General features: G+C 32.5%; 1 protein-coding gene across 1 annotated transcript in view; it reads left to right on the top strand.

The window, feature by feature from the left end:
- The window catches only part of LOC129224475 (endothelial cell-selective adhesion molecule-like), a 112285-nt gene that overhangs the window by 83537 nt on the left and 14804 nt on the right, over positions 1-13944 (top strand). Inside the window, exons 4-5 of the mRNA XM_054858928.1 lie at positions 771-906; positions 10031-10164. Of these exons, the coding sequence (XP_054714903.1) occupies positions 771-906; positions 10031-10164 (270 nt within the window). The remainder of the gene's footprint in view (positions 1-770; positions 907-10030; positions 10165-13944) is intronic.

Genomic DNA, 13944 nt, shown 5'->3' with positions numbered 1-13944 from the left:
AGAACGCAGAAAAATCTACCCTTTTTAACGATATATAATATTAATATGTGCAAGTAATTTTTTACCCCTTTAATAGCCAATAATAGGCAATTTACGTGAAATTTGGACCTGAATTTGAATTTAAAAAAAGAACTATTTATCGGATTTTTTCGAATTATAGCCTATGTTACTCAGTAAGAAAGCACCTTTCATATAGTGAAAGAATTTTTCAAATAGGTGCAGTGGTTCCGGAGATTACCTCGAACATATAAACACACAAAAATCCGCCCTCTCTCTTTATAATATTAGTAAAGATAAGTACTTGCAGTTTCTTTAAAAATACTAGTAGCCTTAAAGTTTTTACTTAAGCTGAAATGCTAACTTTGAATAAATCACTGCTTTTCTGGTTATTGCATGCTTTACAAATCCTGTCTGTTGCGTTATTTCTTACCAATGAACATTAATAATTTATAATACAATAATATTAAAATCCCTTTAATTTCATTTTCCTTTTTTTCAAAGAAAACTATACTGGCCTTAAACTTTTTACTCAGGCTGTAAACACTTTGTATACTGCGCCACATGTAGCAGCAATATCTCTAGCTCTTTCTCTCCCCCTGGCGACATTTCTTACGCTGACGGGTTTCTGCAATGTTACACTATATAATTGCTAAAGGTAATACATTTCTAATAAACAGGAAGATTTTTTCATTGTTACTTTTTAAGAAATATTTCTACATTATTTCTTAACCAAATAAGTGCATTTTAATTCATTTTTTTTTAATTTTCAGATGTCAAAATCGGACAAAAGTACTGTATATTTGCGAAATCTCAGCCTTGAAAGTTTTGGAAATTACACATGTCAAGTATCTACAGATAAACCCTTTTTCAGATGTGTCCAAACTACGAAGCAGCTTGAAGTTGTTGGTTTGTATTCTGAATTACTCACCTGAATTAAAAATAAAAATAAAATTTGAACTATTAGTTTTTCACTCAGAAAAAACTATAAAAAAAAAGATAACAAAGTAGGGAAATGGGGGGGGGGGGGGGTTTGAAATAGTAAGGAAAAGTGAAATGGTGAAATATTTACTCTGTCGTGTCGCATATCTGTTAATATTTTCACTATGTAGTAACTAGGGATTGCAATTCCGGTATACTGGTTTTACCGAATACCGGTATTTTGAGCAACTTTGCAATTTCGTAATACCGGTATTTGTTGAGGCAAAATACCGGTATTTTCGGTATTAGCTGAAAATAATAAATTGTTTAAATTAAAGATTTTTCATTTAAATTTACTAAATATCTACTTGTATTTTAAATGTATATTTCTTTTTCCATGATACAGAACCAAAAGCAATCTATTGATGTAAAAATTTTGCTTCAAAAGCACGAACTAATAGAATATCATTAAACAAAAGTAGCGGAAAGATTGCAAAATGATGTTGTCATTACTAGATGGTGAATGAATCGTATTTTCGTGCGCTTTTGAGCACCAAGTTTTTTTTTTTTTTTTTTCATTTCCCTGATCACTCACTTTCCCTTTTGTGAAAGTTAAATTCGAGTGCAGTTTTGAATGCATTTGTCCTGTAAAAAATTTATTCCATCCATATTGAAGTAATACTTTGATTTTTTAAAAATATATTTGTCTTAACTCTACTAAATTTTAACAAAAACTTTTCTTGAAAGCATAGAAAATTATAATTTGTTGTCATCAGTATTGGTTTGTTGTCCTGTCTCGCTGTTTGGCTTTACACTTGAAAGATAATATTTTGAAATTATATAGTGCCTTAAATTTTGCATAGGGGTAATGCTTAATCAATTGAAACATACTTTGAGATGTTTACACAATTATAATGGTTAAAGAATGTTGATGGAAAAAAAGGGAAAACGAATAAGAGAAACTAATCAGATCAAATTTAGTCAATTTTATCGCAAATTTCAAAACCAAACTGCTAATAAAAAGCAAACACAAACTTCTCCTGTTCAAGAGATAATGATGTTAATATTGATAACGTATCGTCTCTCGGAAAGAAACTACAACTAGCTCTATATATTTAAATAATAATAATACACACAATACAAAAGAAAAATACACACAAACAAAGGCATTTATCCAAAACTAACAGGCAAAATATTGAATTATTTGAAGGTGAAGGAATGCTAGACAACTGGAGGAGATGAATCGCACATTGTTAACAGTATCACCCACCTGCGTGAATTCAGAAAGAGTACTTTCAACTGTAGGAAAGTTGAGCACTAAAATGAGTTCAAGGTTTAGAAAATTCAATGAATGCATTATCGTTTTTTTTATTGTTATTGATTTTTTTTATTATGACATTAGTTCCTTCATTTCATATTTGTTCACAATACGTTTTCATAAATATTACAATTTTTGTACAAAATTATGAAGTGTGGCAACAAAACAATATGTTTTCAAGCATTGAAAAAATTTCAAGTACCGGTATTAATACCGGCATTCCGGTATTACGCTTTAAAAATACCGAATACTGGTATTGAATTTTCGGCCCGGTATTGCAATCCCTAGTAGTAACGAATGTAGTTTATTCAAGTCGTGAAAATTTTACCTCAAAAGATAATAGCACGTAACAATACAAGCAGTTTTGCAATGCTCATATTGAATTATCTTGTTGCAAGTCCAAAATTATTTTGGCTATTATAAAATAATAAATTTCTTATTTTCAACGTTTTAAATATAAATTGCAACTCACTAAGATTCGGTGCATTGTTAATTTATTTAATATTAAATTAATTTTTGTGTTAAATATTCTGTACAATTAGTCAAGTGCATGCGGGATAAAGTGGAAGGGTAAAAGGAAATGGTTCATATCGTCTACTTATTTATTCATTTATTAAATCACTGTGATGCATTTATTCATTAATTAGCTAATTTACATTCCTTCATTTGTTAATGTACTTATTCATTCGTTTCTATTCATTCGATTTGGATTGTAATTTTTATACTATTGAATGTTTCAATGCGAGTTATTGTGTTTTTTTTTTTTCTGGAGTCAAACAGTCCAATAATTGTTCTGTGTAAAATTTTTACTACTTGTGTAAAATTAATTTGTAAATATTTCTGTCAATACATATTTGTGTTTGTACTTCATATAAACCAATTAAAAAACACTGCGGACAGTGCCTTTGGCGTTCTTTAGTGTTGAATTTAATACTAATTCGTGTTGAACTATAGTCAAGATTTTCTTAATGTTTTGTTATGAAGTTTGTAATTTATGTTTTATAATTTGTAAGTTTTTTTTTAATTTTACTTTTTTTAATTTTGCTTACTGTTATGTATGTGTATTTTGTTTGTTAATAAATTTCAAAATTTCATCATCTTTCATTAACTTATTTTTTGATTTGTTTACTCATGTATTATTTTCTATTTATTATGTCTCACATATTAAGTTATTAATGAATTTATTCCTTACTAAGCTATTTATGAATTTTATTGTTTTATTTTCCATTCATTTATTCATTCTTCATCCACGTAATAAAAAATATTTTAATAACAAATAGAAAATACTTCAGGAGGAAAAAAATTTTTTTTCGCCCTTTGTCCTATAAAAAAATTACATTCCCCAACAATTTTTGTATAATATGTCTTACTTCGTTTCAGATGCATGTGTTTCAAGAATTACAATGCTTTTGCTACGGTTTTTACTCATTTAAATGCAACCGAATGCGTACTAATTTTACATAAAAAGAAGAGTATTCTTCTAGATTAACTTTTGCCAACAGAAATGTTGGAAGTTCAATCTCATTTAGCATGCAATGAATAAAAATCATTTATACTATTAGTTTTATTAAACCTTAATATTATCAAACATTTATTAGATAAACATGCGTTGATTGGTCTTGGTGCCAAATAGTAAACTTTTCACAATGTTATTTGTGAAGCAGAGGGAAATGTATTCAAATTGAAGTTGCCTTCTAATTTCACATAATTTTTCGTTCTCCTTTGTTTTTTATTTTATTTTATTTTATTTATTAAAAGTATTGCACACTACAGAAAAAATCAAATTACAGTGGCAAAAATAGTATAAAAATAGCAATTAAAACAAATCATACTTTTAAAACATTAAAACATGTGGATTTAAAATTGTAAAATGACTTGTCAAAAATGTCTAAATTACGACAATGAATGTTAAAAATTTTGTAAAATTTAAAAAGACAAAAATTATTAACATAGTTAAGTCTGGTAAAACAATTTTTAAAACAAGAACGACTCCTTTAGAGTCCTATTTGGGCCAGCAATTTGGATCGAATTAACAATATCAGAGCAGTTCATTAAATTATTTAGTACCTTATCGAAAAAAAAGAAGACACAAAAGTTCACGGCGTGATTTAAGACTGGGAACATTATAAATATTACATGAACTAGAAGCCCGTCCTACTTAGGGATAAAAAAAAATACCTATCTTAAATAAATATTATAAAGGTAGGGGAGACCGGGGCAAGATGACGAGCCAGGCAAGATGACGAATGTCTTAATTTTTGCGTTTTCTTCTAGGAAACAGCATCAACTGGATACTACTGAGATAAATAAATACCTTTGTGCTGAACAGTAAAGTAAGACAAAACAACGTTAGAAGAAGCACAAATTTGTAAATTACAGCAGACACGTGTTTCGGCGTTACAGGGAACGCCTTTTTCAATGCAAAAAATAATGAGCTTATGGATGAAAAGACATCCGACAAAAGCCAAGAGCAGATAAGCATGCAGCTTAAAAGATAAAAACAGCGGATTAGCCAAACACCAATGACAAAGTTATAAACCGATCAGGAACCAATAGGAATGCAAGAAAAGGCCAAGAGCTTTCTCATAGGTACGAACCCAGAAAGAAAGAATTCAATTGGACAAAGATTAAGCCGAAGCTTAAACAAAAAGAAAAGAAATTGTCAGTAACCGTGAACCGCAAGAAAGGAAAAGCTGAATGGAAAACCATGAAATAAAATAAACAGAAACAAAAAATATTCGAAAAAAGGAAAAATAAAGATAAATAGAAGAAAATTGGGGGGGGAGGGGGGAGTGTCAATCAAGACAAAAAGGTAAAAAGAAACAAAGGAAGATCGATAAAAATGAATGGGAAAATGAATGAATGGCTGTAATTTACAAATTTGTGCTTCTTCTAACGTTGTTTTGTCTTACTTTACTGGATACTACTGGTTCTTTTATCGGCTGGTCGTTCAGCAGTAGTATATAGACACTGAAATTATCATATTTGTGTTAGTTCTGAAGCTCTGATTGTTTACCGCTGCTACGTTATAACTTTTATGCATGTGTAAATAAGCTCTGCTAAAGATACAGGAACGATAGATTGTTTCTCTTTAGTATTTATAAGTAAATTAGGTTATATACTGCTTATTGCCATGAATAAACGTCAATGAATCGCCTTCCTTTATGGCAATGAAGACGAATCCTTTCAAACAGGCAATCCGGGGCACGATGACGGGCCGAAACACGGGGCAAGATGACAATAGTTCTTCTTTACAAGTTCTTTTTATAAAGAGGAAAATTTTGACACTCCAATGGAAGAATGGTTCTAGTGCTGCAATGCCAGAAGTGGTGGTGTGAAGAATGTTCCAATTATGAAAATTGCCTTTTTATTTGTGACTATTGTTAACTGCACAATTAAGCACTTCAACGTAACTTTGCAATTCATTACGCTTAATTTAATGCTTTGTGAGATGTAAAAATACAGTAAAAAAATTTTAAAATATGTAATATATTCAAAAAATAAATTGTGTTCAACCTTTTTCAATGTTGTCATCTTGCCCCGAGGCCAAAGTCATCTTGCCCCAGTACTGGGGCAAGATGACGATTTGTTAAGGTTATGAAAAAATAAAAATATCCTTCATTTATTTCATTTGAAAAATGAATTGGTACTATATTTAATACTACAAAGGATCACTCTAACAGCTTATGTAAAGGAAATTTTACTATCCTTAAAAATAAATTAATAAACAACAAAAACTGTTAGCATAGTCATCTTGCCCCGGTCTCCCCTACTTTTTAATTTGAAAATTTATTCTAAGCAATATTTTTTTTTTGTTTCGCTTTTATGAGGATTGAAGCATATTGATTTACCTCATTTTCATATCAAGACAGACAGACCAACATATAATTCCCACTGAACAATACAATTTTCCCGTATGTAAGGTTGCACTACGTATCGTACAGTTACACGTTTGATGATGGTGATGGCATGAGAAATTTTCATTGGATATTATAATCACTTAAATCGGAAAATTAAATATACAGGGGCCATGTGGATGCGAGGATTAAGAGCCAACTGATATGCTTCTGGTGCTGTAAGACCAATACTCGAAAACATATTATTCTGCAGTGAATTGAATTGGTGTCCAATTCCATTGAATTTATTGGACAAATTAAAGTTGTGCAATAACATTATTGGGATATCGCATTTAGTTTTAGAAGCATGAAGCTTCAATAGGGTCCATGGGAGTACCCTATTGAAGAAATTCTCCCAACTGCCCGTTTTTTCTTGTTAAACATACGGAGTCTTTCTCGAGGAGACATTCAAAGTAGTTTAATTGTGGAATGGTCCGTTTTATACCTGTGAAGTCCCAGCAGTTCCGCAAAAAAACATCGCCAAAGCCTATTGGTTGATTTTTGAAGTGATTTGATGTTTTAGAGTTGAATTGATTAATTTTTTTCCAGTTCCACCGGGTAAGCTGATCAACATTAATTTACGTTCCTGGTTTTCATGTACCAATTATGTTTTAACAGAATTTTTTCGTTGATTCTCTGCTGTGATGGCAAACAAAAGTTCCCTGTAGAGTGCCCGCTGCATTCACAAATTTTGCCTTCAATATTTATATCGCTTGACATTGAACGACAATCATAGTATTTTGGCTGCCGCTCTCCTTGCAATATGTCGTCTAAAAGATCTTTTTATAATATTGGCCACAAAGCAATAGGGTTTAAAAGAAATGTTGAAATAGTTGTAAACAATTATCTGAGTATAGGAGCGGAGTCAGAAAGTTACATGTATAAACTAAGGTTATTTTCCAAGGTATGTCGCCGTCTATAAGACCAAGCTCATTAAATGTTGCTTGATAGGTTGGCAGGATCTTTAACTGTTAATCGACTTTGTAAATATGTAAGACCACGAAAATGTTCTAAATGAATTCTTATGTGACCGAATTCAGATTAGCTATTCGAACGAATATTGCTTATTCTACTAAGAGGTGAATCTTTCTTAATCCCGGGATGCTTTTTAACGTGTTGTACTCGTTTTCTTCGGGAAACTTGCTTTTTTCAAATACCAACTTTTTTTTGCAATTTCCTTTTGATAGGATATTTGTGAGCTATATTAGTTTATTATATCGTTTTAAAGTGCCTTAACATGGTCATCATGAGGAATGGTTCCGCAAAAATTTTTTAATTAATTTTTCCTCTTTGTCAAATTCTTTCCTATCCACTGTTTTTTGTTCGTTGTAGTTTTAACTTTTAATTTTGGAATATGGTAATTGTGTGACATTACTCTTTCAGTTAAGAATTTTCTAAAATAAACGAACTTAATTGGATGCATGCAATTTTCAGAAATACTGATTATTTGATTATTATCGTCTATATATCCTGGTTAAAATCAAAAACTAATTTTCCAGAAACGAATAGCAATTGCATTTCATTTAATTAAATTTTGAAGCGTGAACATTATATATGGTTTTCAGTGTAATAGGCTAATGGAATGCTACATACACTGTCAAAACTACGGGTACCTTTGGAAAGCTATTTGGTTCCCTGGGGTGAAAACACGGTGTTTCAGGATTCAATGGAGGCTAGGAAATGTGATCAAGGTCAATGAAGCTAATCAATGGGAAGACAGACCTCCTAAAAATAAGAGTGAAACGTTGGCGCATGCGCTCTTTGACATCGTTCAACCACAATCAATGGCGGACATAGGAAGTAACTACGTAGATGCACTTTCCCATTGAATGAAGTACGAAATTGGATTAAAACTCAAAAGTTTCTGCGATTTACTCTTCAAAATTTTGCGTAAGTACAGGCATTTGATCATAATGTAGCTTTTAAGGCATTCGAACATATTTACAAGTGTTTCAAAGGTACGTTGATTGTTCAGTTTGCCGTTATGTACATTTTCTATTTCTATCATGCATAAATTTTACCTAAAATAGCTATCAGTACTGGATAAGTAACATTTAATAATCAAAACGCTTAAATTAGATGATATTTGAAAAGTTAATTCAACCATTAATTTTGAATATATGGTTTTACTTGCTTCTGGATTTTAACTAAGATATTTATTGTTAACAGTGTGATGCAATCAGTAAGTGAACTGAAATTCTAACGGTGCAGCATATAACAAAACAGAAAGCACAAAAAAAAAAAAAAAAAAAAAAAAAAAAAAAGCGGGTTGAAAAAGAAATTCCTTCTCCGTTTCAATTTTTTTTAAATTTATTATCTCGTGTGTAATAAGGTAACTATCTTCCGTTGGCGTTATTTCATGAAGCGAATGGCTGAGCTTTTACTCTAGTAAGTAGTTACTCTATTTACTCTAGTAAGAGTAAATAGATCGTTAGAATTTGTTTGGATTTTTAATCTGTCGAAAAACTTCACATTGAAAAAAAGTGCTTATTTATCATCTGTACGGATATTCAAATGTCGAATCATGTTTTCGTACGGATCTTGATATGTGGCTCTTGATTAAAATTTTGAACGTTTATGAAACGATTTTATTTTTCCATGATTGCAATACAATTGAACATTTCTTGGTTGTTCCTGTAAATGATTTACAAATACCTACGCTCTTCATTTCGTGCTGCAGTTAAAGTCAACAACATATTAAAATTACTGAGAAATCCAAGTGGATGTATGAAAATTAATGCACGAACAGACAAATTAAAGTGATGGACACTTCTAAACTATGTTGAAAGTTGAAATGTGATCAAATGCCTTAAATTACAAGTTTTAATCATTTTCAGAGTTATTTAATGTGGAAAATGTACAAACACTATTTTTTATTACTCAAAACGATAAATAATAATTTACACAATCGTATCCTAAAATGCACACAGCACGAGGGGGGGGGGATGGTCAGTAACAGGAAACAAAAAGGGTGCCAATGTTCTGCCATACGGTTCCATTTTTCACCGCCGTGCACGCTGGGTGAAGGGTGCCAGTTTTTCACACGTCATAAGGGTGCAATTTCGGAACCGTATAGGGTGCCGCTGGTGAACAAGCTTCTCACCTTTGAAAGGAGCCAAATGCAACTTGTAGTTTTAACAGTGTACCCTATCTTCTGCAGTCTCAAATACATGAATAAATTTTGGCGATTCTCCTGCTGGCATTGTGATATTTTTACATTTCACATGTGCCCATCCCTCAGCATTCAGTTTGAAGGAAAACTCTTTAATCATTTGTTATTGCGGTTACGTAGCTATCTGGGTTCGTTTTTAGGTATATAAGAAAAAAACAGTACAAAACATAAACTGGTAGCGAAGAGAACTTATTAGTTTTAAAAAATAGTCTAAAGACATATATGCATAATTTATAGCCTATGTCACTGAGTAAGAATGCACCTGTCATGTGGTGAAGGAATTTTTCAAATAGTTGTAGTGGTTTCGGAAATTAGTTCGAACATATAAACATACAAAAATCAAAAATCTGCTCTTTCTCTTTACATATCAGTATAGATAAGACTAAGAATAAGTCATAAAAATCGTGATCATCAGTTCTGTAACACAAGTAATAAACAAATTTGGATTGAATCCGCTCAAGAGTTTAGTTTTTATTATCTTTATTAAGGTAGCTTATCAAAATTGCGCTACGAGCATGGAGTTTTAATTTTCATTCATTTTTTTTAATGACAATCCATTTAATAGTTATTCTTAGAACGTAGTAAAGCACTTGGTTCCAAACCTTACTGAATCCGCTATTTTTTTCCCTTGAGTTGAAATATTTATTGTTCATGCATTTTTTTCGTTGATTCACCAAAAATGTATACTGTATTTTTCGTTAAAAGTAATGAAAAATGTTCCCGCAGTTCCTCCATCAGACGGCCCGGTGTTGATGGAAGAAAAATCTGACTACGAGCTTGGAGACAACGTTTCAATACTTTGTAACTCTGGAAAGTCTAAGCCAGCGCCAGAGCTGAAGTGGTACATCAACGATCAACTGGTAAATGATATTTATTTATTTGCAACAAATTATTTTACATGCTGTTGTTAGCTTATGAGCTTCAAATGATATTAGTTATACGTATAGGAGACTATTCAAAAGGTTTTAAGAACATTTTATTCTCTAGTTAACAACATATTTTGTATTGTCCTTCAATAGTATTTTGCATTTTTAATACTTCTAGCAATTGATATTTCAAAATTATTTAAGATTATTTTAAAGATTTTTTTTATCGAATACTTATTGATTATTTTGTATAAGTGCTCTTAGAAACTTGGATCTAATAAGTTTAATAGCTTCCTGGAATTTCCTTTTTTTTTTTGGTACAGAAGGTAAAAAATGCGTGTGCACTTATAAAAAAGAAAAAAAAATCGGTGAATTTTTAAAAACCCGTTTAGAAATTAAATACTTTTGCACATAAAAGTTTGCTTATGAGCAAGTCCATGTTAATTTTAATGTTCTTCTATTTAAATTATACCAGGGGTGCCCATCCCCCCCAAGCTCAATGGCGCAAATTCCCCCCCCCCACCAAAAATTTTCCCGCTTTCGAATGGGGTGATACATAACAGTTTTTAGATTGTGTAATTTGTAGTCAAATTCAGGGGGGGGGGGGAGCGCTAACAAACTGAAATATTGTTGGATTGTGTGACCCACCTTGCCTTCCCAAATTTTACAACGTAGTCCTTGTGTAAACAAATTTTAGGTACCCTTGAATTTTGCTACACCTTTTTTTTTTTTTTTTTAACGTATGAATCGTTACAGGGAGAGTGGATTCAATTTGCTGGCTTGGGATGGAGTCATTACTAGCATTATACAATATGAATCTTGAAACGGAAATTTATTGCCACTTTGATAGGAGGTCCGGAGGTTTCTCCCCCGGAAAATTTTCGAAATTGTAGTTTTAAAACTAGTTTTAGACGATCTCTGGTGATGTTAGGGGGATATGTGGTTTGGTGTTCCCTTCCCAGTAATTTTCCAATATTGAAACTTTAAAAGCGCAACTGTAGATAGTCAACGTTGTGTTAAGGAGGGCTCTACTTTGTTTTAAAGTTTTAGTTCTACGAACGCAGTTTTAGACTATCTGTGGTAATGTTAAGGAAAGAAGATATCCTAGGGCTTGCCCCAGGGAAATTTTTAAAATTAAAAGTCTTAAAAACGCTATCTATGGTTGGGGGAAAAGCGGTTTTCTGAAATTGAAGCTCTAAAATCGCAATCATAGCCGACCTTTGTGATGTTAAAAAAAAAAAAGTTTTCGGAAGCTCTGCCGAAATTTTCTCGAAATTGAAGCCCTGAAAACCAATTTTAAGACGATTTTTCAATAATGTTGATGAAAGTGGGGGAGGGGGGTCGGGAGAGGGGTGCTCCACTTTAAAAACGCAGTTTTGATAAATCTTGATAATGTTAGTGGAAATAGCATTTCGGTGCCATTCCCCCGGCAATTTTTTGAAATTGATACTCCAAAAACGCATTTCTAGGCTAGTGTTTGATCGTGTTAAAGAAAGAGGGGGGAATCAGGGGCTCTCTCCTATAAATTTTTCAAAATTGCAGTACTAAAAACTCAGTTTTAGATGACTGATGATAAAGAGGGTGTTATTCTGGCATTACAGTACGGGCTGTTACAGTTTTCCAAAATTGAAGTCGCATAGCCAAAAAAGATGGATCACACACACCGTGACAGATATTTTTCGGAAATCCTCAAAAATGGATTCAGCTATTGAGCACACATCGAAAACCAGAGCTCGAGAGTTTTAACGAATCCAATATCCTTCTACACGTATTAGATATAGAAGAAAGTAAATATGAATTACGAAAAATAATTTAAACACCTTAGGAACAGACTGTTCTACTTCTATCAACAAAAACCAACATCACTGAAAGTTTTAATAAAAATCATCTAATGATAAATTGAAACAGTCAGTTTAAAAATGGTAGAGAAGATGGGAGTAAAAGTGAAATGTGTGTGTGAAAAATTCTTCATAAGCTTAAGCTAGTTAATGAAGAAAATATATTAATTGTCGATTGGAGGGAGAAAAAATGTGTTTTCCGCAAACTTCAAAACTAGTTCATAACAATTGTTAAATGAATCAATGAAAGACTAGAGCATACTGGTTAGAATTATTACAAACAATAAAACATTTTAGACCATTCTCCCGCTCATCACTGTCACACGTATTCATCATGCAAAATTGTGCTTCTTCCAGAAAATTTATGAAAAACTGAAAAGAAATCAAATTGTCTGATTCAGTTTTGAAACGGACACCAACTCCATATCGTCTGTGATGTTCCCCTCATTGAAAAAGAGACACGGTCATTAAATTTTGGAAAGAGTACCAGAGTCGTCGCTAGTCAAAAAAAAAAAAAAAAAAAAAAAAAAAAAAAAAAAAACTGGAGGGGGGATACGATTTTGGCGGCCCCTTGTTTCCAACGCATTTTCCAATACGCAGAGAGAGATGATTTGGCTTCTGGTTTAGCAGATATAGTCATATTACTAGACCTTTTAGTGCTAGCAATAAAAATTTAATCGTAAGAATAATATTCAGTCAGAATTAGGGGGTGTTGGAGCGCTACCTTCTTGCATTATTTTGAAATTGAAGACATAAAAACGCAGTTTTAGACTATATTTTAAGTTTGGGGGGAAGGGGAGAGGAGGTCCAGGATAGCCTCTCCCGAAATTTTTTCCAGATTTAAGTTCCCAACACAATCGCACGTTATATTTATGTTCATAAGAGGGAGTCCGGGGGGCTGCCCCCCTCGAATTTTCAAGATTCTTATTTGAAAAACAGTTTTAGACAGTCTATGGTGATGTTAAGGAAGGAAGATCGGGTCATCGTTCAATAATTTTTCAAAATGTAAACTTCAATGACGCATTCCCAATTGTGAATTATTTCTGATTATGACAAGTAAAGGGGGGCCGGGGGCTCATTTCCGGGAAAAATTTGAAAATTGTAGTTCAAAAAATGCAATTTTAGACCATCTATGGTGATATTAAGGAAAAGAGAGATGCCCCCCCCCCGAAAAGTAAAGCTCCGAAAACGTAATTTAAGCTAACCATCGATGAAAGGAAAGGGGGGGGGGGGTTGAAAGGGCTCGCGATCGGAAATGTTTCGTGATTGAAGCACTAAAAGCGAGATTTAAGATGTTTTTCGATGATGTTGAAGGGAGAGAGGGGGGTGGGGGCATTATCTCGAAAAATTTTCGATCTGTTGAAACCGCAGTTTTAAAAATTTTAGGTAATGTTAATGGGTGGAGAGATTCGGTGTCCTCCCCTGTCAAATGTTCAAAAAATTGAAATTCAATTAACGCAATCGTAGACGATTTTAAATACTGTAGAAGGTTTTGGAGATCTCCTCCGAAAAATTTTCTGAATTGAAACCTTAACAATGAAATTTTTGAGGATCTTCGGTAATATTTGGAGGACGATAGTTGTGAGAAACCTAAGGGAGTTTTTTTTAACATTACTGCCCAAAAGACGAAATTTATTCGGCCTTGAATGATGATTAATGATTAATGAGAGTGTGTTTCTCGAAGGTTAAGTTGGGAGCAAGCACTCTCACGGTTTTTCGAAATTGCAGTCCTAAATACTCAGGTGGAGGCCATCTTTAATGACGTTATGGTAAGAGATGGGGTTTGAGAACGTTTTCCCGGGATTTTTTTAAAGCCTAAGTTTTAAAAACTCACTTCCAGCCCAGCTTTGGGGACGTAAAAAGAAGGGTTTGGAGTTCCCCACTTTTCCTTTCAGTTTGGCTACGTCCCTCCTATCTTCATTGTAAATATTAATTA

Source organism: Uloborus diversus, chromosome 6 (assembly GCF_026930045.1).
Source record: "Uloborus diversus isolate 005 chromosome 6, Udiv.v.3.1, whole genome shotgun sequence".
Lineage (NCBI taxonomy): Eukaryota > Metazoa > Arthropoda > Arachnida > Araneae > Uloboridae > Uloborus > Uloborus diversus.
This window is presented reverse-complemented; position numbering and strand designations above follow the sequence as displayed.